General features: G+C 38.5%; 3 protein-coding genes across 4 annotated transcripts in view; 2 read left to right on the top strand and 1 right to left on the bottom strand.

Annotated features, from left to right (window-relative positions):
* Nucleotides 1-26,397, bottom strand: part of LOC131693527 (sodium-dependent transporter bedraggled) — a 346,814-nt gene that overhangs the window by 245,384 nt on the left and 75,033 nt on the right. For both annotated transcript variants that reach the window (XM_058981432.1, XM_058981433.1), the window contains exon 3: nt 3,049-3,090. In XM_058981432.1, the coding sequence (XP_058837415.1) occupies nt 3,049-3,090 (42 nt within the window). The remainder of the gene's footprint in view (nt 1-3,048; nt 3,091-26,397) is intronic.
* LOC131693531 (cytochrome P450 9e2-like) lies at nt 4,546-6,326 on the top strand. The gene is made up of 2 exons (XM_058981440.1): nt 4,546-4,762; nt 4,823-6,326. The coding sequence occupies exons 1-2, from the start codon at nt 4,551-4,553 to the stop codon at nt 6,234-6,236; spliced, it is 1,626 nt and encodes a 541-aa protein (XP_058837423.1). The 5' UTR covers nt 4,546-4,550; the 3' UTR covers nt 6,237-6,326.
* Nucleotides 12,584-14,555, top strand: LOC131693542 (probable cytochrome P450 9f2). The gene is made up of 2 exons (XM_058981453.1): nt 12,584-12,875; nt 12,943-14,555. The coding sequence occupies exons 1-2, from the start codon at nt 12,664-12,666 to the stop codon at nt 14,345-14,347; spliced, it is 1,617 nt and encodes a 538-aa protein (XP_058837436.1). The 5' UTR covers nt 12,584-12,663; the 3' UTR covers nt 14,348-14,555.

The raw sequence follows: 26,397 nt of genomic DNA, 5'->3' as shown, positions 1-26,397 counted from the left end.
GTTGCAAAAATCCCGCTTAACACAATTTTTATAGATAAGACATGCTACTCCCTACATCCTATACTTCGGTAAAATTTCCTCCTTCCAGATCTTCATCAGCACCCAGTGGAGTGCTCTAGCCAATTCCTCTACTCTGTGTTTAAGTAGCTCACATGACAGTTGATCATTGCCAGCGGTTCAACCGTCCTATTTTTCATGAATCTTAGGTAGATCCGGCATCTGTCAACGACTGCACGCGTCTTCAAGCTGATTCTTGCAATACTCTTGTCGTCTACTGCTTCGCTATTTAGGTTCGTCACAATATACTTATCAATCGTGAGAATTTCTGCACATTATTTATAAGGTTCACAGAGTATCCTGTGCGATAACCGGTTTATACAATGCCCCCGGCCTACCAGAATGTTTTGTCACCGATTACGAGCCCTACATTCCGCCATAATGTATCTTTCTCGGCTTCGTGAGGTCAGTGCACATTGATAATGCTCTAGTCGAAGAAATGGCCTTTGATCCACACTACACACATCCTTTCGCTGATCGCCTGCCACCTGATCATGCGTTGGCGCATTTTGCCTAGCTCTTGTGCCGTCGCTCGATCCCCGCATTTCCACACCTTCTGCCCGTCTATCAAAGCTCCTCCAATTCTATGGTTTCGAAGTGGCAAGTTTTCAGCTCATCCTTTTCTGCTTGATTGTTAGTAAAGTGGTGTTTTTGGGCCACTCGTTGAACTTGACCTAACCTGTCTCGTAGTCCGCCACACACCATAACTGACACCTACGACAGGTATTTAGTTCTGCCTACGTTAGAGTTATAGCGCCTATGCCCGCTCACACCATTCCTTTTCGCTATTACTGCTGAACACGGTAGTACCCAGTCGATCGCGGCCTACAGATTAAATGTTATCAATAGACCCGCCAACATTTTTGAAAAATCTAAGAATTTCGTCAAAACCCCCTCCAAACCAAATTTCTGGCTACGCCACTGATTTCGGTACATACAAGCAGAAATAGGTAACTGAATTCGAAATTTCGCAGCACTGGTAGTCACGCTTCTCACGGTAAGGAGGGACAAGTCTGTCTTTGCCAGGAGACATGCTGACAGACTTGAGCGATTCGTAGTTGTGCTGCCTAAGCTCGACTCCCGCCAGCAGAAGACAAAAGCTTAGCCCGTAAGATTTAAAGCCTGTTTCTAATGATCCTGCAACTTCTAGTTTTCCGATCTGTATATTTCACATCCTTGCTCTCACTTGAGCACTATGACTCCAAATTTTTATAACTTTCCCTGCTCAGTAATCTCTATCTAATTGAATGTCGTTAAAAAGCACAAAATTAATTAATTAATAAACAAATAGATAAATATTGTTATTACGACAAATAACACTAGATTACAGTGATTTGTACCCTCACAACATTTTTATCATTTTCGTAGTAAAATGTTGAAAAAATTTTGTATGGGATAATTTTTGCGATGTTGCGAAAAACCCGTTTTTGTTTTTGCCCATCACTATATCACAAATATCTCCAGTTGTACTCTGCCGATTTAAATTATTTACAACATGTTTTGCTCACAACTGGTCGCTGTCACTTTGACCAAGTGTTTGAAGTGGTTTTAAAACCAATCTTTCTACATGACATAACGTGATATCAATACTGAAATGCGCAGGGAACTATATTGAAGATAGATTACTTCCATCGGCCCTACGAAAAACTCGGTCATATGGAACTAAACTGGAAGGCAAACACCGCGCCAACTTCACTCATGACGTCACGAATAAATGCAATGTTTCCTTTGATCATGACACAATGTGCACTAGGATCTACTACTTTGTCGATCACTTTGTTCGTTTGTAACTCTGACTTGGCAGGAGTAGAAAGCAGACTGAACCTTTGTTCTTCAGACAATGCACAAAAAGCACCTGTTTTGTCGTGTGCTTTGCGCTGACTCGGACAGTTGCAGAAGGCATACTGAGTATCGTGGCCGACTCTTTAGTGATTGGAAATAGACTGATATGTAATGATTGATTCGCCTTGCGGCAAACTGTGAGACTTTGAACTATTTGTTCAGTTATGTGTGCGGTCAAACTCTTTATACATGCCTTGGTAGTGTGTACTTGCAAGCTCTCAAGTTACAAAGTGGAAACTATCTTTACCGCACAGCTGACTCTTTGATTCGAACATACTTCACCCCTGAACAATCCTTCCAATATAGGGACCCGTTTCAAAATTTCGGTTAACAGTAATTACTCCAGTTATACTGAACGAAATATTTTAACTGTTTCGTCGAAAATAATTACAATGATCCTGTATAAAATTTCAAAGTATTCACAACAAGCAAAAATTATGGAAAACATGATAGTTTGGGAATCTTTCATAAGAGAAGCTTAAATTAGTTCTAGTAATTCACTGTGTGCCAGCATAATTAGTTCGAGGCTTAGGTCATGTCTGTGTTTGGAGTTGTGCTTAATCATTATCTATAAAAGAACGAACGCCGATTTAATTTCTAATCATTTTCAATTTGTTAGGTGCATGAATGGTGCGATTTGTGATCTGCTGACGATCCAAAGGCCAGCAAGAAGACTATTATGGTTCAAATGTTGCGTAATTGTATGGAAATTGACCGAATATGTACTGCCAAAAATAATTTTTACTGTGGACGATATTTTTTTCACCGAAAATACCTTCAAAGGGGTTGTCTGTTGTTTTATTCCGGGTGTATTCTCTGCACGATTTCCCAATCGGCCAAAAATAAATTTAGACTTTTTCACAAACTTCTATACAGCTCCATAAAAACTTATTTTTGACAATTAAAAAAAACACTATTATAGATCATTTTAACTGTAAATTTCGTTTTCATTGGAGACGTCATTCATGAGCTGCATTGCTAATAACTAGAAATTAGATGTGCAGATTTTGGTAATCGGTTAGCCAAGGTTGATGTTTTTAATGGTTCTTTTCTAACAAAAGCATTGACTCAGTTAGATATATTGGATCAAAGTTTGCCAAACAAATATTTATTATTTGAAATTTGAAGTAAAAATCGATATGAACTAACCTGTATGATCAGCTACATTCCGCGAACGGCACGTTGTTGAATCTGTAAATAAATTTAGAAGAATATAAGTCAGTTAATTGCATTATATAAACAATAGTATCATATGGATTGAATAAATTTTTTGTTTAAACTTGTTGTAGAATTTGCATTTCGACTTCGTCTCATCAGAATCCGCCAGATTGACGCGAGCTCCAAAAAAAAAATGGATACTACTTATGTTTCTGAGCAAACCCCTAGTCAAGCGTAATGTTCCGCAAGAAAAGGAGTTCATTTCAAGCTGATGAGAACTAGTGAAATCGAAACATTTGGTTCGGAATCGAATGCGAAGTTTCGCAACGGAATGTGATTGTACACACGCATTTTTAAATCCAACTGCTTGGTAGTTTGCTTTGTATACTGGGAATTTTTGATTCTGGTAGATACATTAGATGGTAGATTCTGGTAATATGGCAGACCAAATCAACAACTAACTACGGCACCCAATATCATACCAAAATCCAACACGATCAGTAAAAACAGACGGAATAAAAAGCCTAACCCACAAGCTGGAAAATACCCCCATAGAACCGATCGTTAATAGGACACCATCGGCGACAAAAGAATGGAAGAAAATATGTAAAATTGCTTTACCTCCGAGAAAAGGGTACTAGTGATCAACAGAAATTTTAAATGTTTATTTTGATTTATTCACTGCAAATAGATAGTAGAGTAGAGTGGGATCAAGTACGTCAGTTCTTTTGGCGATCTCGTGCGATGGTATTTTTGCACTGATGTTGACAAACAAGCATTCGTTGGAAAGGTTTTGTCTGGTGTCTGGTTTTGTACTTGCCTTATTCTTCTACTATGACTTCTTCGTCGTCGCCAGAGTGTGGAATGGAAGTTGTGCATTCCGGCTCACGTGGTTGCCTAGCTGTGCGACGATCACGTTTGCGCTTCGGAGCATTTTTTTTGGATTCCATTTCCCTCTCTTTTTGATCGTTTTTCTCGATTATCTACTTCAATAATACCTTTAATTATTATATTGTTAACTCACGCGAAATATCTGACGAGCTTTCATTGATGGCAAGCACTTTTCTTTCACACGAGCGCGTAATGTTTTGAACGGAATGTTGAATTTTTCCAAGGCTGATCGAGTACTGGCGCCGTCTTATGTCCTCTTCACTCCGTCTTGGTGTTTTTCACACGAAATTACGCACAATTTTCCTGCCAAAATAATTCTAATTTGCATTATAGTAGTGACCTACAGTGCCAAAATTTAAAAAGCTAAAACTGTAATATAAACTTTATTTAAAAAAGTTTCAATAATTCGCTTCAGTATCAAATTGTTCGTCTATGTCCGAATCCAGAGAGGTAGTCACTTCAATTCCAATCAATTGATTGAATTGGTATGGCGCAACTCACACTTAGCCGGCTATTATCAAGCTTCACTTTTCTAATCAAGCCCGCTACGATTGACGGCGCGACGCGACGCGAGAAATCAGTTCCAAAACAGCACCCCTAAGATGGAGGTCGATTTAGTGCACGTCCTGGCAGTAGTTGCTACAATTGGACTACTATATCACTGGTTGACGAAAGATCACGGTTATTTCCATAGCAAACCGATCCCATCGTTGCCGGTCAAACCGATCGTTGGCAGCACTGCCGAGTTGCTTTTTAGAAAATGTTCATTCACCGAGTATATCAAGCGCGTTTACGATCAATTTGAGGGCGTAAAGTAAGCATCCTTACCGCGCTAACCACTAGCTGAATAGTTAGAATAACTTTTTATTCGCAGAGTATTCGGTCTATTCGATGCCAACCTGCCATTTTTTGTGGTTCGTGATCCGAAGCTGATTAAGCACATCGGCATCAGGGACTTTGACTACTTCATGGACCACCGGCCGATCTTCGGCCGAAGTGATAGCGACCATCCCGATCTGGTGTTTGCGAAATCCTTGTTCGTGCTGAACGAACAGAAATGGAAGAACATGCGAATCACCCTTAGTCCGGCATTCACCGGTTCCAAGATGCGGCAGATGTTCGAGCTGGTGGTGGAATGCTGCGAGAGTACGGCTACGTTTTATCGGGATGAATGGTTAAGCAAAGGAACAGCGCAGGTATATGAAGTGAAGGATGTGTTTTCGAGATATTGCAACGATGTGATTGCAACCTGCGCCTTCGGAATTAAGGTGGACTCGTTTAGGAATCGAGAAAACGAGTTTTTCTGCCATGGAAGAGATATGTTCAAATTCATCGGGTTCAAAGCGATGTTGCGTACGTTCGGTCATCGATACATCCCGTCCGTTATGAGCTATTTGGGTATTGATTTCATCGAACATTATCACAACATCTACTTCTCGTCGATAATAAAAAATGCAGTGAGCATGCGTGAAAAGCAAGGAATTTTCAGACCGGACATGGTTCATCTGTTGATGCAGGCAAGGAAAGGCATATTGAAGCATCAACACGAGAAAGCACAGAAAGAAGGATTCGCAACCGTGGAGGAGTCCGATATCGGGAAAGGCGTCTCGTCGCATTCAATGTCCGAAGTCGAAATGATAGCTCAATGTTTGCTTTTCTTCCTGGCAGGATTCGACACGGTATCTACCAATCTAACCTTTCTAACATATGAATTAACTATCAATCCAGATGTGCAGAATAAGTTATACGAGGAGATTGTGGCCACACACGAATCTTTGAACGGGGGTCCATTGAATTACGAAACACTTCAGAAAATGCACTACATGGATATGGTAGTATCCGAATCGCTACGAAAGTGGCCTCCGGTGCCTGCAGTAGATCGACTCTGCGTGCGAAATTACGAACTGGACGATGGAGAAGGTTTGAAGTTCACTATCGACAAGGGAACGGCGGTGTGGTTCCCGGTGCAGGGATTGCACCATGATCCGAAATACTTTCCAAATCCGGAGCAGTTTATACCGGAGCGTTTCAGTGATGAAAACATAGGTAACATCGATCTCGGGACGTATCTGCCGTTTGGGATCGGACCGAGAAACTGTATCGGATCGAGGTTTGCCCTTATGGAGGTTAAGGCTATTGTGTACTACATGTTGCTGAACTTTAGCTTTGAAATGACGGAGAAAACGCAGGTTCCGTTGCAACTCGCCAACGGGTATATCGGATTACATTCCAAAGAGGGATTGTTTGTAGAGTTTAAACCGCGTAGGTCAGCTATAGCTAGTGACTGATATGTTAATGACTGTATGTCGATCGTGTGATGTCATATGTATGGTGCAGTATATATAATAAACTTGAGGAACGTTTACAAAAATAGAAAATTATTTTAATTGAGATGGTACACAAAACAGGTATTGAAGTAAACTTTGTACTAACCCCTTAACGTATGTTATCTGATGTGCGAACGAAATTAGAATATATAAATTAAACTAACACAGCCATCAAAACCCTGGCCGCATTTTGAGAAATTTTCCAATGATTTTTGTAAATCTTTTTTTGATATATTTTCATTAACACGCGAAACTTTAAAATTTTTGAAAATACCTCGGAAGCCTGTTTCTGATCGTTGTGGAACAGTCATTCTTTTCCGGAATAACAAATTTTCTCATACTGATAAAATACAGACTTCTGATGTAATTCTAAAAATGTTGACACCCACATTGTTGAAATTCTATTGAAATTCCCAAAAGGTATCCGATTGGTACTGGAACATGCTTCCTGAAATCTGAATCTCCAGAAGCCAGATATACTCCATCTGTTTATTTTTACAGGTTTTAAAAGAGGATGAGTTGCTAAACCCAAATATTGTAAATATTGTAGAAATTCGATAAAAATTCCATAGTTGGTCACATTTCAGTTTTGCGGACGTTCACGTACCCTGTCGACCTGCTAAGGTGTAAAAAACCAAGAGTCGCTCGTTAGGTCCCCCGTACTGTATATTCAACAAAGAAATACAGGGTTGTTACGAAAGACGACAAAATAAAAACGCATCAAATCCGCGTGAGATTTTGCGCGGTTCTCAATCCAAATAAATGTTGCCTATAAATTTTCAAAACTTGCAATGGTTTTTATTTGAAAATTCTAGGAAGTTGCTCATGTTCTGTTCACCTAATTTTTTTTATTAATAAGCTAAATAAATTGAGTCTTCTCACTTGAAAATATTTCGAGGTTTCAGAGTTATTTTGGACAATAGTAACCTAAAATAATTTAGACAAAATATTATAATTGTTATATATATATATATATATATATATATATATATATATATATATATATATATATATATATATATATATATATATATATATATATATATATATATATATATATATATATATATATATATATATATATATATATATATATATATATATATATATATATTTTGATGTATTTTGAGAATATAAATCACATTCGTTCTAAAAGTGATCCATCATAATGCAGAATATGGCTGATTGACAAAAATATGCGCAACAACATATGAAAGATGAAAAATCTGATGGTCTTCTTCTTACCGCACCATATGATCGCGCATCCACGTGCTTGTCGTTCGACTAGTAAACGATGAATTGGGCACTTAGTAAAAAAAATCGTATTCGTGAAGCTATTTGTGTTTACAAAAAGACGAATTTCGCGCCAACTCGAACAAATGTTGGCAGCACCCTCTCCAATTTTAATGAAACTTTCTGTACATGAGAACTTTGTCACAAAAATCCACTTTACATACTTTGTTTTTCCAAAAATGATCTAGACTGTCTTTTGAAAAGAGTCAAACTTTCTTAACCATTTTTTTTTCAAATGGCTATAGTCTAAAAATGACATATCCTACAAAAAATGTGGTAGGAGTGATTTTCACAAAATTAGTCAATTTTTTGAATAAAAATATTGAAAAAATTCTTCATCTGAAAAAAATCGATTTCAAAAATTTAAAATCGATTTACAAAAAAAAACCATCATTGATTTGGATAAAATTTTGTTCCTATTAGCTATTTGAAAAAAAAAACTTTTCCTTGTTCAAACTGAATTTTTTTTCAGTGTATTTTTATCGAAAATTGAACCAATGAAAGTCGTAATCATCTCAGAATCCAATTTCCGATATATGCAAAAAGTATCAGTAATTAATTTGGTGTAGCATCTCAGACTGCACTAAAACGAGGCCGAAGGGATTCGTTTAACGGAGATCTGGTACTAGAATACCTAGCGCACGACCAGACAACATGTTTAGAATTGCGATAACCGCCACCACAAGTGCAGAGACCGCTCTCCACGACCTCAATACTCTGGAGATGGGCCTTGTCATCATTCATTCTCTTGGACCAAGGCTTGTTGATTTGATACCTTTGGGATTCCGTCCTCTGATGCGAAATATTTAAAAACTTCTAATGCCTAAATGTCCACCTTCTCAATATCATTCTAATCCAAGTGTCCGACTTCTCATTACCCAGAATGGAGCACTGCCAAACTAAGGTAATCTGCTATGCTTTTTCAGCTAAAGTACTCAAAAACTCCTATGTTTTCCCCAGGAAATACAAAGAGTGCTTTCCATGCTCCATCAAACGGAGAGCATACTGTAACTGTAACGATGTGGGCATGATCGTTAATAGGTAAATATAAAATCATCAACTTTGTGGGGAGAATGTTGGCAGCACAGTCTCTTTTATGATTGCACTCTCCATTACTGTCATAATAATTATCATAAAAGCGATGCATAGCTGTCATCATATGACGAATGTTCCGTGTATTCCAATCACAGGATCGAATACACAACGTAGGCCCTGGTAACCGCACGAAACATTGTTTGTCTGATGATTCGTTCGTTAATCCGTCGACGGACCGGTTCCAATAATCGAGTTTTTCAGCTTTCATTAAGTTTTTCATTTGCATTTGTAGCGTCGCGTATATTGGGAAAAATTCGGGCGAACCGACGTTCAAAAGTCCCTTTCGCGTATAATTCTTAACAACCTCTGCCCACCACGAGGTGGGAAACTGTTCACGTTTGTTCGCGTCGTGTACTCGTTTCGTCTGTTCTTTAATCGTAATGCAAATGCATTGTGTAAAACCTGGGCGGAAAGTGTAGGGACTGAAATATAAGGACACTTGGGGTTTTTGATGTCCCATGTGGAAATTTCTGCTAGTTTCAAAGATTACCGAGACCAGGAACCACTTACTTCGATTTTATAACAGCACCCTTCAAGGGACACTCTCAGGCCTTTCCGAGGAAGCTTAGGAGAGAAAACTGATTTTCCTCTTTCGGAAACTTTTAAGCACATTAGAAGATGTTCCCACAATGGGATGGTCAGACTCTCGCACTTTAGTGTACAATGAACCATAGAAATTAGTCGTTGTCGGTGGCGTAGCGCTCTTTTGCATTATCGGAATGTTCCTTAAAAGAATTTTTCATTTTGTCCCCACATAATTTATATGCATTTTCCACAGCGTGCCTTGTTTCTGCAATAAGTTCATGCCTCGCGGCTCAAAAAAAAAACGAACAGGTAGACTAGCTCCGCCCAAAAGGTCAAAGTTTGGAAGAGCAGATTCGGCGAAAGGTTTGACATGAGGCTAATGGAAAATAAGTTGTGTTCAAATACTCCTTGATTTTTTCCTGAACGCAATTGCTTGCGAACCAGAATTTTCACTGGCTGAAACAAAGGGTTCTTGAAGGAACGAACCCCAGCCTTCGCAATTAAGACCTCTATTGGAGACTACACCATCAATCTCTACTTCCTGGGCGGGTACATAGACAAGATAATTTTTCGTGCGCGGCCAAGTGGTATTTAGTCAAATCTCGCATATCGTCGCTGTTGTGCTATCTTATGACAAGCGCCATTTTGCACATTTCGAGAAAAACGATTTTTAAAGTTTGAGATTGAATATCATGAAACTTATAAATGGTAGAAACAATTCAGAGAAGACAATTGATGCTTCTACCTATTCTGTATTAATCTCTCAAATATTACGAAGATCGGTTGACTATGTTGCGAGTTGTCACTAAAAATGTAAACAAAAGTCGCACTCACACGTGTCATAGGTGTGTATTGATGACAAAATGTGTATGATGTGTCATAATCGTGCATGAAACATTTTCCATAGAAAAACTTCACCAATTATGAACTTTTATTCATATCTTTGGTTTAATTTGGTCTATAAACAATCAGTTGGATGCATTTTGGAGGAAATGAGTCAGGGTATCTAGAAAAAATAGTTATTTTTAGTTACAGTGTTGCCAAATATGCAATTTTTCCAGTTTAAAGCTAAAACTGCGTTTTTCTCCCAATGCATGTATTTTTCTTTTGAAAATTATTATGCCATTGTGTTCCTATGGCATTTTTACACATAAAAGCAACTAAAACTTCATTATAACATCAGCCAATCCCAAGATTTAATGATTCGAGGCAAAAAACTCACAATTTCTAATAACTTTTCTCGTTATATTTCAGTAACCAAGCAAAATTTCAAAATTCTGGGAACGCCATCTTGTAGAGATTCGTTAGACGAGTAATGTGGCATATCTAACTCAGTTTACCCCAAAATGGCGTTTGTCATAAGATAGCACAACAGCGACGATATATCGATGTTGTTAAATGGCTCATCTTTGCCCTCATTCAAGTTTGTTATGAATATATACCAAATTCGATACTGATACTTTTGCATGTATCAGGCAACTAGCAGTTGAGAAATTGGATTCTGAGATGATTATGACTTTCATTGGTTTAGTTTTCGATAAAAATACACTGAAAAAATAAATTCAGTTTGGACAAGGAAAAGTTTTTTTTAAATAACTTTCTCCTTAAAAGTGTCCAACTTGATTTTTTGACAATAGGTAGGGAATATAATTACCTATCTTGGAACAAAATTTCGTCCAAATCAAAGATGGGTTTTTTTTGTAAATCGACTTTAAATTTTTTAAAAAGCGATTTTTTTCAGTGTAGAAGTCGATGAAGAATTTTTTTCAATATTTTTATTCAAAAATTTGACTTATTTTGTGAAAAACACTCCTACAACATTTTTTGCAGGATTTGTCATTTTTGGACTATAGCCATTTGAGAGAAAATAGTTAAAAAAGTTTGACCCTTTTCAAAAGACAGTCTAGAACATTTTTGAAAAAAAACAAGTATGCAAAGTGGCTTTTTGTGACAATATTCTCAGGTACAGAAAGTTTCATTAAAATCTGAGAGGGTGCTGCCAACTCTGAATACGATTGAGCGCGAAATTCGTCAAAAACTAGTTCGCGTCGAATATACGGCGTTAAATTCGAATGTTTGTGGGGTTACTGTGGTTGTTCCCTGGACATATTTAGTTTTTGTTGTGATCATTGTTCATAATTTGCGAATACACAGCCGACAGTTAAACGATTTTCATGATTGCGGGAGCTTATTTACGATTTCTGTAATTTCTCATCAAGTTACCGTGATATTTTATTCACAAGTTTGCTATCGGATTTTTCTGTCAGAATAGCGTGATTTATGTTCATGATTGCAGGATCGTAGTCACGATTTTGTGTGAGTAATGTGATTTATATTCATGATTTCAGGATCTTTGTCAAGATTTTTTCGTTTCTTTTCACGTTATCGTAATATTTTAGTACGCTAGTAGAGTGATAGATGTGGCAGCGATTATGAGACCTCATGATCGTGTGGGAATGAGCGTTTATATGTGCGCGCTTGGGACCGCGTTTATAAATTCGAAAGGATTAATACGTTGAGTTTATTACCGGGTCGTATTTATATTTACGAGATCGCAGGCATAGATATGCGCGAATAGCTCGAGCGTTTGTATGTTAACGTGTTCAATCGTGCAGGTGTTTGCATATCGAGTTCAGCAATCCGTTTGTACAACCGTGTGGCCATTTGCATATTCACGTGAGCTAAAAAATGGTCGTGTGTGCCCTGATTCTAAAGTTTAATTTCGAGTGTACGGCTCAGATGCTATACGAGAATGAGTTCTCGCATACCACCTGAGCATCCAGATATGTCGCCCTTAAATTTGTTATCTAGTGTATATGGGCTTAACTTATATTTTGAGATTGATCCAAACTGAAGACAAGGACCTAAGCTGCTAGGACCCAAAGTTGGGGCTTCCGAGCATGGCCGGTTCATAGTCGCGTGGGAACGAATGTTTGTATAATTTTAATGAACAGGGGTGGTAAACTATTTCTGATTTTTTCACGAAACTAGAAACTTGATCTGACGGTTGCTCAATGATGCTAGGAAATAAAAGAAGCCAAATCCAAATAAAGCAAAAATATCCTTTTGGTGAACAAGCCCGCAGAATTTATGAATTAAACAAACAAGGTGAAAATTGCTCCTTGACTAAATAAAAAAGTTGCATTTCATCATTGGGTTACACTAATTAAATAAGATAACGTGCGTAGCTATTGTTGCTTCCCATATATTCTGTCCGTTTGTCTCCATTACATTTAAATTGACTTTGATAGGTGTCTATCTTCACGACCAGAACACCAACAAAAATGTTCAAGCGAGCAATCATAATCGTTTATCAATTGAGACACGAATAGCCTTGCAAAGATAGCACACCCCAGCGCAGAAATATATTAAATCACAACTCAGATACCATCACACTATCCCTGTGTCCAGCCCAGTGATAAGAGACCGTGTGCGATTCTTTAACCCCCCAGTCGGGAACGAAGCCTCGTCCAGGATGGAAGTAAATCTTCTCCAACTCGCGGTAGTGATCGCCGTTTTCGCCTACCTGTATCGTCTGCTAACCAAGAACAATGGATACTTTCACGACAAACCGATACCCTCGCTGGCGGTGAAACCACTGATAGGGTCCTCGGGTGACTTACTGCTGAAGCGAGTCACTTTCGGAGAATTTATCAAATCGGTCTACAATAAGTTTCCCAACGTGAAGTAAGCCAGTGACTATGGTTAGAAGGGCTCAAGATTTATCCACATATTTTCTTCCTTTTAACTACAGAGTTCTGGGATTATTCGATACTACCACACCAATGTTCGTCATTCGAGATCCGGAACTAATCAAACGTATAGCCGTCAAAGACTTTGACCACTTCGTGGACCATCGGCCGATATTCGGAAACAGCGATGAAATCGACAATCCACATGCTCTGTTCGGGAAGACGCTGTTTTCGATGAACGGTCAACGGTGGCGGGATATGCGAGCGACACTCAGTCCGGCCTTTACCGGGAGTAAGATGCGGCAGATGTTCCAGCTGATGGACGACTGCATGCAGACGATGGTTCAGTTTTACCAGACAGAACTGAAGAAGTGTGGTGGTGCTTTGGAAGTGGAGGTGAAAGATATTCTGTCACGGTTGGCAATGGATGTGATTGGGTCGTGCGCTTTCGGGTTGAAATTGGATTCCTTCAAAGATCGAGATAGTGAGTTCGTCCGGCAAGCAAAGAAAATGTTGCAGTTTGGTCGGTTAACCAGTGTGATGAAGATATTTGCTTTCCGCTGGTTTCCGAAAATAGTTGGCCGTATGGGTTTCGATCTAATTGATCGGGAGCAGGCGGTGTATTTCTCCGAAATCATCAGAGATACGGTAAGAACTCGTGAAAGTCAAGGAATCGTTCGGTATGATATGATAGATTTGATGCAACAAGCCAGAAAGGGAATGCTGAAGCATCACCAGGAGACGGAAACGGAAGAAGGATTTGCGACGGTACAAGAGTCCGATGTTGGTAAGGTTCAGGTGCTAAAACCGATGACGGAGACAGAAATGATAGCACAGTGTTTCATTTTCTTCATTGGCGGATTTGATACGGTTTCGACTACTGCCACCTTCCTGTTATACGAGCTTATACGAAACCCTGAAATCCAGCAAACTTTGTACAGTGAAGTCCTAGAAACGCACAAGTCTCTTGCCGGAAGTCCATTAAACTACGACGTGCTACAAAAAATGAAATACCTGGACATGGTTATCTCGGAATCGCTGCGACTTTGGCCACCGGCTCCAGCACTCGATCGGCTATGTGTGCATGATTACACCCTGGATGATGGCGAGGGACTACGGTTTACTATCGACAAGGGAACCTGTGCTTGGATCCCTGTCCAAGGTTTGCATACAGATCCACAATACTATCCCAACCCGGAACGATTCGATCCGGAGCGGTTCAGTGACGAAAACAAGGGAAACATCAATTTAGGAGCCTACCTACCGTTCGGTATTGGTCCCCGAAACTGTATTGGATCGCGGTTCGCATTGATGGAGGTCAAAGCCATCGTGTACTATTTGTTGTTGAATTTTTCGTTCCACAGAAGTGAAAACACGCAGATACCGTTGAAGCTGAAGAAAGGATTCGTCAACTTACAAACGGAGAAGGGAATGTTCATGAGACTTCAGCTACGAAACAATGCATAGTTGGGGGACAGGTGATAAGATATTCCGCTTATGGCCGGTACCAAATAAGGAGTGAGCGGTGTGATAAGATAACGTAGTGTCTATCAATCTAAACTTAAGTATTGTTGTCTGAGATTTGTTTGTTTAAAAGTTGATTGTTCAGCAAAGCATGACTGTCGCTTTTTAAAATAGCCAGGGGATTGAAATAAATACATTTGAAAATCGATAACGATCATTTCGCTAAAACAAAAGTTACGCGGAGCATACGCAGCAACAGTAATGCTCCAGAGCAAGATAATACGCATGCAATGAGCACGTGAGATAAGGACATATGGAACGGGTAGTAACTTATAATATGTTACGATGAGAGTCCTAATCATTACCGTGGTAGAACAATCCGAATGTTCCGAACCATGACAAAATATATTGTATGTTTTAAGGTTGCTCGATTTTGAGTAGCTACTCTTTGGTTCCAATGTGCATTAATTGTAAACACATCTTCCTCGATTACGCACAGCCGGCAAGTATAGTGTATGTCGTGACCACTTCCTGATTCTTCGGTCTTTTACCGACAATCGCACTACATGCCCAATCCACAACTTAATAGAAGTCATTTTTTTGCGGGACATCCCTCTTGACTGGGAGTTTGTCTATGAACACAAATGGTGTCTCCCTTTTTGGGAGCTAGCATTAATCCGGCGCTAGCTTAATCCTGACTCTAAGTTTGTGGCGGATTCTGATGGTACGAAGTGGAAACACAAATTCCATAACTAACTTACTTCTGCCGTTTTCTCATGTTTTTATTCTGCCACCTAGTTTTGAGCACATCATACTTTTGTAAACGGCGAGCATCAGAAAATTTTCCTCCTTTAATGGCCATGCCTTGTCGAGATATAGAGCAACCGATTCATAGCTGTTCGTCACCAACTTAGTACACGAAGATTCCTCAGGGTATTCTGATGACATGCCCAGCTTATCACGTCAGCCAAATTTTTAATGTGCGAACGTTCGGTGATTCTACAAGCAGCTGTAGCAATTCGTGGTTCAAACACTATCTTCACGTTCCGTCTTCCACGTTTGTCTACCCCATCGTAGATAGTTCTCAGCACGTTCAAAAACACTAAGGGTACGTTGGTTCTCTGCCAGTTGAGTTCAGTTCTCGTGGTCGTAGAAGACAACCAGCGTAATGAGCGTTTCATAGATGATTAACTTCGTGCAGCAGAGTACTTTGTTCGATTGAAGCGTTATTCGGACTCCAAAGTATGCATCTAGCGGGTGTTCAATAAAAAATGATAATGATTTCAATATATTTCTGTAATTAAAGTAAAGAGCGTACATTTTTATTCTCTCCACAAGAATTGCTCTCTGGACTCCCTAGAAATGGGTGGCATGTTTCTTTTCGCTCGGATGCTGTCAGTTCAATCAAAGATGGCGTCGAAACAGCAAGCACTCCGCGAGCGTGTTGTATGGTTTTACGAAACGCATTATTATCGTGGAAAAAAAGTTTACGGTAGACCACTTTCGAGAGGAAAACGTGCCCGTGAGTACAGTCTACTGGCATCCCTGAGCGTGGAGCGGAAGACCGGTAGCGGCCGTTCGGCGAAGATAATGACGAAAAAGAAGAAGAAGGAAGCGTTGAAGAAGCTATTCGACAACAAGAACGGAACTAGTTTGCGTGACGCCGGCCGAAAACATCACTGCTCCCATACCTTGATTCACTGAACCCTCAAGATGGAGGACATAATCTGTCGGAAGCGGACTCGGTCCCCCGAGTACACGGGCGAGCAGATAGCGGTCGTGAAATCGCAGTGCCGATGGATGACGAAGAACTACCGAGGGACGTCGTTCGTGCTGGACGACGAATGTGACTATCCGCTCTCGAAGACCCACATTCCAGGAAATGATAGCTACTATGCCAGCGACAAACAGGAATAAAGTTGAATTTTGCGCTTCGAATTCATCTCATCAGTAACTGACACCACACCTAGGAGTATTTGAACGAAAAACTTGGCCGAAATTATTGAAATATTAGACTGCAGTCAAAATTAATATTCAACTAGTATTATATATTATCTGTGAGCTACCTTGAACTAAATGTAATTGATCACTGCGAGCTTTTTACCAAGAAGTATGTTGTCTACGTACTCGCCCGGGAAGTAGAGATTTATGGTGTAGTCTCCGAGATGGGTTGATTGTGAGATGGCTTAATTGCGAAAATCTGCTGAAATATGGGGTTGGCTCTAATTTCGTTCAACTAAATTCGAGGAGTGTAAGAAAACAACTTCTTTTCCATTAGCCTAATTTTGGGTCTTTCGCCGGATCTGCTCTTCCGAATTTTGTTATTTTGAACTGCGTTTGTCTACCTGATCGCCTTTTAGTACCGCGAGGCTTGAACTGCCGTCATTGCAAACAATTGGACCATACAGTTACTCAGCCACGATTTGGAAAATGCAGGGAGAATCATGAAAATAATTCGTTAAACGGAATTGCTGAAAAGTCTTCCTACTGTGGAGAGAATCCGCATGATCTCTCAAAATATTCCGCGTACAAATTATTCGGAGAAAAACTAAAGCATTCTTATAAGGGACACTCCGAGAAATGCTAAAGCGGGTTACGCCATGGTCACGACTAATATCTACGTTCCCTTGTTCATTAAAGAGTACCAATCTGACAATCTCATTCAGGGAAGATCTTCTAATGCGCCTATAAATATACGAAAGAGGAAAACCATTTCCTCTCCTAAGCTTCCTCGTAACGCCCCCTGAGGGTGTCCCTTGATGGCCCACCAAATATAATAACTCGAGAAAGTACTGTTACCAAACCGAAAAAGTGGCTCCTGGTCTCGAAAATTTAGCAGGAATTTCCATATGGGGCATCAAATACCCAAAGTGTCCCTATATTTCAGCCGGAGATTCAACCTAGTACTGAACAGTTGAAGTTATCTGAGATCGTGAACTGGATATTGAATGCTTTCAACAATGAGAATACTTTTGAAGCAGTTTTATACTATTCGCTAGGTCCGAGAAAACACCTTGGAGAAGTATTTTGGGGATCAAAATGTGCTATTCTTTCAATCAAATCTACCTTTGCTCGGTACTAGGTATCCCTTGTCAACTCTGAATCGAGGGGACAGGCATAGCGTAGTTGGTAAATCGATTGCCTTGTACGCAGCTCACCTGGATTCGAAATTTTTCTACGCAGATTTTTCTAATCCGAAAAGAGGCGGGTGACCATAAGGTTAAAACTATAATCGAGAAAAAAAACTGTGAATCGAAGGCCAAGACTTTTGCATTACTTCTATGTACATCCCACCGAAGCCTTTCAGGCAGCACTAAAACCTTACTAGTACCTCAGCTGGTTCCAGAAATTTTCAACTCCCACGGTATGTGATTGGGTTGTTTTCACGATAACTGATCTACTTAGCTGCAGGATATTCGAATATGACCATCTTGAATACAGGAGAAATGACACGAAGTCCTACGCACGCTGGTCCAAGCGCGTTAGATTGGTCACTGTATTCGACGTCGCTACAATTAGAGTGTAGTAGTATAAGGTTTTGGCTTGCTTAACTCTCGACACTGCGATTAACGGTCAGGCGAAACGAGCACCCGGCGCGAACGTCCGTGGACGGTCTCCTACTCACTGATGAGACAGAGACTGCTCTGAATTATACGCAAAAATGTCTTATAAGACTCTTTGAATGTCGGATCACTCGAATATTTTAGAAAATAAACGACGCTAGAAACGCAAATGAAAGACTTGATGATAGCTGAAAAACGTGGATATTGGTGCCGGTTCGTCGACGGATTAACGAGAGAAACAATATTTCATCTGGTGACTGGATGTAGTTTATTCGATTCAACGTTTGATTGTAATACACGGAACCAAGAATACTTTTTCGGTGGCAGTAGTATTCCAAGTAGATCCACATTCAAACCGTAAACCTTTCGCGATGAAAAGATAATACCGCATATAAATGTAACGGTTGTTCTTTAAATAAATTTATGTGATAGTAAAAATGCTCGCGCTAAGTATTGCAGTTCGCATATCACTGTAACGTTCGTCAAATGATGACAGCTATGTATCGCTTTTATGCTAATTACTATGACAGCAGTAGTAAGTGGCTGTGTTGTTACATCCTCCTCGCAAAACCGATGTTTTTATATTTACCTGTCAACGATCACGCCTACATCATTAAAGTTTCGTGGAGGTTCTCTAGTCGATGTAATGAGAAAAGTGTGAGGAAGTTCCTGTGCGCTTTATCTGAAAAATCATAACAGATTACCATAGTTTGGGTTCTTTCGCACTGCTCCATTCCAGGCAACGAGAAGGCGGACACTTAGATTAGAATGGTAATGAGAAAGCGGACTCTAAGAAGCCAATAGAAGGTGATATTCATAAAAAATCGTTTCGCTTCAACGGGTTTTCTTGTCAGAGAACGCTTGTAAATTGGCAAATTTCGTGGAACAACGGAAATTTGGAAATAATAAAAATATTAACATATATTGCGTTTGTGATGACTGTAGTCACGACATTAAACATGTTGTCTGGTCGTGCGCCTAGTATTATAGTGACAAATCTCCGTTAAAGGATCCCCTTCGGTCTAATTTTATTCCAGAAAAGTGCTGGCTATCATCGATCTCCCCTATATGTCTCTTACAAACAAATTCCTTGTTTTAAGATGTAGATGTGTCAAATACATTTTTACACATTTACATATTAAAACAAGGAATATGTTTGTGAAAAACATATAAGGGAGATAGATCCTTAATATTAATATAATAAATAATTTCAAATTTCAAACAAATCATAGTTATAATCCTCTATTTTCAAGCAATTAAAATTGTAAAGCTAATATTGGCATCGTCAAGCTAAAGCAAACGTGCCGGGTCAAATAAGCAGACAGAATTTAAAAAAAAAGCATTGTCGTTCAATTTCTCTCAGGTTATGTGGAATACGAATACGGCCAGTTCCTTTAAAGAAGCCTTGTAAATCTGGTCAATGGTTTAGCCTCTAGCGAATTAAGTTCAGGTTACTTGCATATCTGACCACTGCGTAGCAGTTGCTCGCTCCGGAGGGTTAATCAAAATAGCAAATAGTTTGTGTAAGAGTGTGTGTGTGTGTTAACCTTCCTATCTCCCACTAGCTGGTAGTGATTTACAGAAAAAAGATGTTTGCATGTATTTAAACATTCATGCAAATAACTTGGTTCACGGATTTAGGAAGGTGTTAGCTCAATTGACTTTCCGATGACCCATTTCGTGTACAGTGCCAGACATGTTCCGAGGTCATCGTTCCATCAACTAGCCCCGCCTTACTGTAATGTTTGTATCAATTGGATTGTACTATTACAGTAAAACTTTCGATTCCATTTAAGCAGGAAATCGACGCGTATTTATTATAATGGTTCAATTTGTATATATATAACATAACACATGTGTACTAGAACTTACCATTTTTTCAGTTTTCTACCTTCATTCATATCTTCCATTTATGTCTCCTTTAACTCTCATCCACATTTCTTGAATTCCTGCTTATTTAAGAAAGGAAAGGGGAAATAATAAAAAAGAACCGATAGACTCCGTGTTTTCCTCAGCGCTTCCGTTTCTCCTAGTCTGGTGTCACTGCCTGTTGGACTTGTGTAAGTTGTTGCATTGGAGATCTCCAAGGAGCTGTAATTGGAGAAAGATCTGACTTCTATCCAGAAGTATCAGTTTTTCACATTAATAGATTATATATGTACACTACAAAACAATCCCGTGTATAATGCAACCATTTTTTGAACATTTATATGTACATATACACACATACACATATATACACACATGTATACATAAAACCGATTTAATCCACCCATCAGTGGGATGAGACACCTCTCATACATATAACTGTTGTATTATTCATTAATTTGCCAAACGCACGCAAAGCTGGCAAGCAACTATATGTGAGACAAGCACACCCTCGAGTCCTGCACGTATAACACGTATAATAAACTGAATAAATTAAAAAACAATAACAAAACAAACCAAAAATCAAAACAATTATGAAACAAAAAAAGTTATTCATAAAATGGATAGAATGATCCATATAAATCAAATTAATAAAACAAATCAAATTAGCTCAAATGAAAATCAGACAATATGAAGTTATGAAATTAAGAGAGTAAACTAAATTGTTTCAAGCTAACTAACTGTCATCCAATAACTAAAAGAACTGACTAAACCGAATTAATAAAATGAAGAAACTGAACAATATATGAACTGGGAAAAACTAACAATTTAATAAAATGATTAAAACAAATGAAACAATTAACATGAATAAAACAATAAAAAAATTATTGAATTTATAAGATAAATAATATGAATAATGTGGATAACACTAACCGCCATGTTTGAAAAATGCAAAAACAACCAAGTCCATTGCAGCCGCCAGAAAATTTGTCGTCTAAGTATTGAAATTACCTTTAAATCGCATTCGCAAATAGCATTTGTTCCTAGGGGCAATTAGCACAGGCGAGTTGAGCCAAACGTCAAACTATTAAAATCGCCTGACGATCTTAGTCCGCATTTTTTTTTTTTTTGACCGGGTACTGACTCCATTCAGATATCCGAACCGGTTCCGGAATGAGTTTAACTGGGAATCAGTGAAATCGTTGCATCAACTAGTCAAGTTCAGATGGCGCTGTCGATGCTAAGTGGGAACATTTTTTGGTAGCTCGCGCACATACATAGTAAAATAATTGTGATGTGACGATAAAATCACTACGTCAAATTACACTATTCCAACGATACTTTTGCCTACCAACACATAACACAACAGGAGAAACGACCTACCGAGCGATTAACTTCGATTTCCTATCAAATATATTACATTTCACGGCAAAATTTTGCAAACTATGGGAGGAACACAAAATCACTTCCGAGAGATCAATATCCCAATCAGCAAATAGTTTGTGTAAGAGTAAAGTAAAACTCTATTTAAAACCAGTCTTCCCAAATAAACATTGTACACAATGTTCGCTCTGGTTCTGTGCTCATATTAAACCTACATTTTGTGTACGAACTAGAACACACTATTTCGTACCAAAACACGTGCACATGCTCGCCTGCCCAACCGAACCCCGTGTACGTCCACAGTGTGCGTAAATCTGGCCTACACACAGGTTCGTGGCACCAGTTTTCTCTTTCTCACTTTTATCGTCACTAGCGTCTTTTTGCTTTGTGCGAGTCGCTCTCGTGTACGCACCCGCTATACGTACACGGATGTTTGAACTAGAGTTTATACATCATTCGCTTGGTTTCGATGTTCGAGGCAAATCTGTACATCGAGACGAAGTTTGTTTGAGGTTAAACGCGTGCACGAAATTATGTACACAGGTACAAACTTGGCGTTGTTCATGGGAAGTCTGTTGAAATCTAATTCGGTGTTGCATGGAAGCAAATTATTTTACATTACAGAGGGCTTTCTATGAGCAAACTAAGGGTGCCCAAATGGGAAACCTACTCTCTACATTTCTATGTGAATGTTTCATGACTAACGCAGAAAAATGTTTGAAAGAGAAAGGCGTGTTACCGAAACGCTGGTGGCGATATGTTGATAATATATTTTGCATTATCGAACGAAAAAACTTGATGAAAGTAATCAAACAAAAAAAAACAAAAAAACTTAATGAAATATCAAACGAGTAATACTAAATAAATCGACCCTTCCTTGCCAAGGGGCCATACACAAATTACGTAAGGGCATATGGGGGGAGGGGGAGTTTCAAAATATCTTACAAATTCTTATCTGAGGGGGAGGGAGGGTTTGTCCTTTCTTACGTAATATCATAAAACAAGTATGAAAAGTTAAAACTATAAGAAAAATATTCTTTTTAATAAGAAAAGGGAACTATTTCTTATTTGTAACATGGACATTTTGTATATCAAACAAAACAAGCAGTTTCTTCGCTCTTTGTGGTACATTGTGCTGTTCGGAAACTGTGACTCCAGTATGCATTACAAGTTAAGCAATGTTGATACCCTTCGTGTTGTTACGCCCACTTCTTTCTTTTCCAAACTTTCGCTTCAAGCCAGCAAAGTATTCGGAAAATGTTTCGTCATGCAATTGTCAAAGATCTAGGCTGAATATTTTCAGAGTGTGAACTGTACTTTACTTCAAAATTCGTAGATGGCCATCTCGGAGCTATGCGTACAATAAGCGTCACAGTTAGAACTCAAAATATGCAAACTCTTGAGTTCTACTTCATAAAAAAACGGATTCAAAGGAATAAAGGAATAAAGCGAAGCAGATCATATGGACCAAATCGGAGTTTATAAATATCCGACAACAGTTATTCTGAAATTTCTACTAGGTGAGATTAGAACGCAAATCAAATTACTGCAGATAATTACAATTAAATTTTATCATGAGTTTTTCGTAATAATTTTATACGTATCGTTTTCGTTATCTTATTATGTAATGAATTAACAATATGATTTTTTAATTACGAAAATCATGATAAGATCTTATGTAGGGGGGAGGGGGAGTTTACCAAAATCTTACGAACTCTTATCTGGGTGGAGGAGGAGGTTGAAAAGTTCTAAAAAAGCCTTACGTAATTAGTGTGCGGCCCCCAACATAAAATGCCACATTTAATTTTCCAGAAGGAAAAAAAATTGGGTACTACAGCTAACTTATGAAAGTTGGATTTCAATGTTTCGTGTTCCACTCGACAGTAACTGACACCAACTTAGTGATGCTAATTGGTTAAACAAGCTCTCGCAAAATTACTCGATTAACAGATAATCGATTATTTACAAAAATCAGGCATCACTACACCAACTTTCTGCCAGTTAGACGATCTATCCAAACTAACACCAAATTAGTGCCAGTTAGACACTAAATCCAAACAGTTCACACAACATATGGGAACGCCTAAAGTGACTGGCTGGTAAAGAGTGATGTCTCTCGCTTAGCCAAGCACAGAAACTCTGGGGTTCTGACAAGTAAACGAACTTTTGTGTTTTGGTGTGCGAGCCAAACGCCCGAGCGTATGCAACATTTAATTTTATAGAAAGAGTTCATTCTACCCTTATGGGCAAATTGGTTCAATTTTCCAATTTTCTGTAAAATTAAATGTTGCATACCGTCAGGCGACTGGTTTTCCCGCAAAAAGGCAAGAGTTTGTTTCCTTATACTCGTCAGGACCCAGGGTTTCCGTGCTTGACTAGCCGACTGCTTTAGGCGTTTACGTATGTTGTGTGAACTGTTTGGATTTAGTGTCTAACTGGCGTCAATTTGACGTTAGTTTGGATATATCGTCTAACTGACAGCAAATTGGTGTCAATTACTGACGAGTGTAACACGAAACGTTAAAACCCAACTTTATAACATAAAATGGCTGATTTCCATCATATGATCTATAGAATACTAAATTTACCAGCTAGTAGGGTAAGGTGGGGAAAATCCGACCTAGTAAACGGTTTGGGCTGTAAAATGCTCATTTTACATCGGATCAAGTCATTTTATAAACCAAATTAAAGGTTAGGCTTCTGGGCAACTCTCTATGCATAGCATTATATTTATATCTTGGTAAAATTTTGAGATACAAGCATTTCACGAAAAAGTTAATTTTTGCTGTTTTCAAAAATGGTGGGGTAAACCCGACCGCCTATATTTTTGTTTGATTTAGTACACTGCCCATAAAAGCATAAGAGTCCCATATGGATTTTTGACAAAAATGAGTTATCTGTTGGATTGTATTCTGTTTCACCACCGAATCACAATGAACAAATAAGATTACCAGGTTTGTTATGAAAATACCGAAAAAATACCAAAACATGGTTGTCCCATCCATAAGGCTCAATGAGAATGTAAATCTTCAATAGTGTTTTTCTCGGCTTGCTGTTTTTCAATATGGGACTCTTATGCTTTTATGGGCAGTACAGATATTACCCAAATTTAATAATTTTCAATGATACACCAATGAATGTTATGTTATTGTATGGTAATAAAAGAAAATGGAATTAAATGTTAATCTCGGAATGTCAAATTTACGAGTAGCAGCACGTAAAAATAATCCCATTTGCATCGGAGCAACTGCTCGACGATTACTAAATTCATCACGTTCTTGTGTCTTTCGTTTGTAACTACGAATCATTAAGAAATAATAAAAATGCAATTTAATTAGATGAATAACTAATTTTTTAGCAAATTTTTTTATGAAAAATAAAGGTCACTTTATAAACACTTGATCCCGATAACCGAAACTTTTAAAAGAATACTATGTATAAGTTGGATTCAATTTGTTAAACATTTTAGGCTGTTGAAAGCAAATGACGCTATTGGCGACAAGTCCTCATGAAAGACTACCGCGTCTACGTTCCCGCTCACAAAGTTGAGATCGACGGTGTGTCATGCATTACAGCATTGCTCTAAATACAAGCAAATTGCCCAATGTAGCAGCAAAGCTCCATGTGACAATTGCGCTCAGAATCATTAGGATGACTGTTACATTGGAAATTTGAAAAGTTTGCCTATTGTAGGGTGAGTCCACATAGTCTCCACAAGCCCCGTGTACAAACTTCGCTCGAGGAATCTAAAGCATTTCATTGAAAGACGCTCTAAGCAGAAATACCAAAAAGAGCCACGACAAATCATTATGCTCATTTGGTTCAGGAAGAGTGTGACCCTGACGAGTCCCATGAGGGTACAAATTTTGCTTCTTCCCCAAAAACAATAGGCAGATGAGATTCCTAGTAAAGGCTTAAATTTTTGTCTTGAGAGGCTTCCAATAGCAGTTCGGGGAAACTCTGACACAACGCTGAAGCAAACACCAAAATTTTATATGACATTTGAACTAGAGATTCTCTTTAGTAATATGAGCAATGACAAGCAGTACCATTCACTGTCAAATAAAACATTTCGGAATTTAGAAACATCACTCTAATTACTGGCTTCATCCAAAAATACACTTGAAAGAGCAAGATTAATTTCGAATCACTGTTTTGCTAGATTGTGTCCGGGGTTTGGTTTTGGTTTTCGGTATAGGGGTGCACTCTGCAAATTCAACAGAAATGATGTGGTGCTGTGGAAAAGTGGTTAAATTTTGAACGCTTATGATTCAGCCAAGTCACGATAAATACTTCTAAGAACAGATACCAATAGATTAAACTATACATTTTTGATAGTATAACATTGATAATTTGAATAATGTATAGGAGAGTCAAAATACCATGCATTTCCAAAGAGAAGGTTGTGGCACGCTACGTCAGTTAACTTGTCAGTTAAGTTGTAGCAGACTGTTCTCAAACGTTTCACTCTCAGCCGAGTGTTTTCAGCATTGGGAGTCACAATGAAACTTGCGTATGCGTATGGTTTCACTCCCGCTTGGTACGTATGGGGAAGATTTCATTTATTTACTCGGATAAATCACGACTGTTTGGTTTGTACGTATCTATCTATGAGTGCTAGTTAGCTCGGTTCTTATCGTAACCCTGAAGTTGTGGTTTACACCAATGTCTGCTTTATATGTTCAATGTATTCGGTCAAATGATATCGAATTTTATCGATTGCTCAAATACTGGGGATACGCGAATCTTATACACGGTTGCACACTGCATGGGTAATTAATTTTTTCTATCTTTCTAATTCTCTGTGCGAGGGTTGAGTTTAATTTATATGGTGTCAAATTGGGACTAACTTTCTGTACGCACACATTCTCATTCCATCTAGATATATATGCAAATAAAATATAAAATCGCTGTGCTTCAAATTGATTTTTGGAGAACCCGACCGTGTTCACCAATATTTTATTTATTATTGTCCATCCAAATATACTAATAAATTAATTAAAGTTATGTTCAAAATATTTTATATTTAGAAGTGTAGTTCTACGTCAACAGTGCGTACAACCGCATTAGGCTGTCTCTTAAATATTTTTGCTAAAGTATTTCCCCAAAAATAAAGCTAAATTCAGTAAAATATGAGTTGGATATCTGGATATCAATTAAAATAATAATTGCTTTTTTAGTTATCCAATTCAACTATTTTAAAATTATAAATAAGAATTAACTGAGCTGATATCTTTC

Source organism: Topomyia yanbarensis, chromosome 3 (genome assembly GCF_030247195.1).
Source record: "Topomyia yanbarensis strain Yona2022 chromosome 3, ASM3024719v1, whole genome shotgun sequence".
NCBI lineage: Eukaryota > Metazoa > Arthropoda > Insecta > Diptera > Culicidae > Topomyia > Topomyia yanbarensis.
The sequence above is the reverse complement of the archived record's forward strand: the minus strand, read 5'-3'. Positions and strand labels throughout refer to the sequence as shown.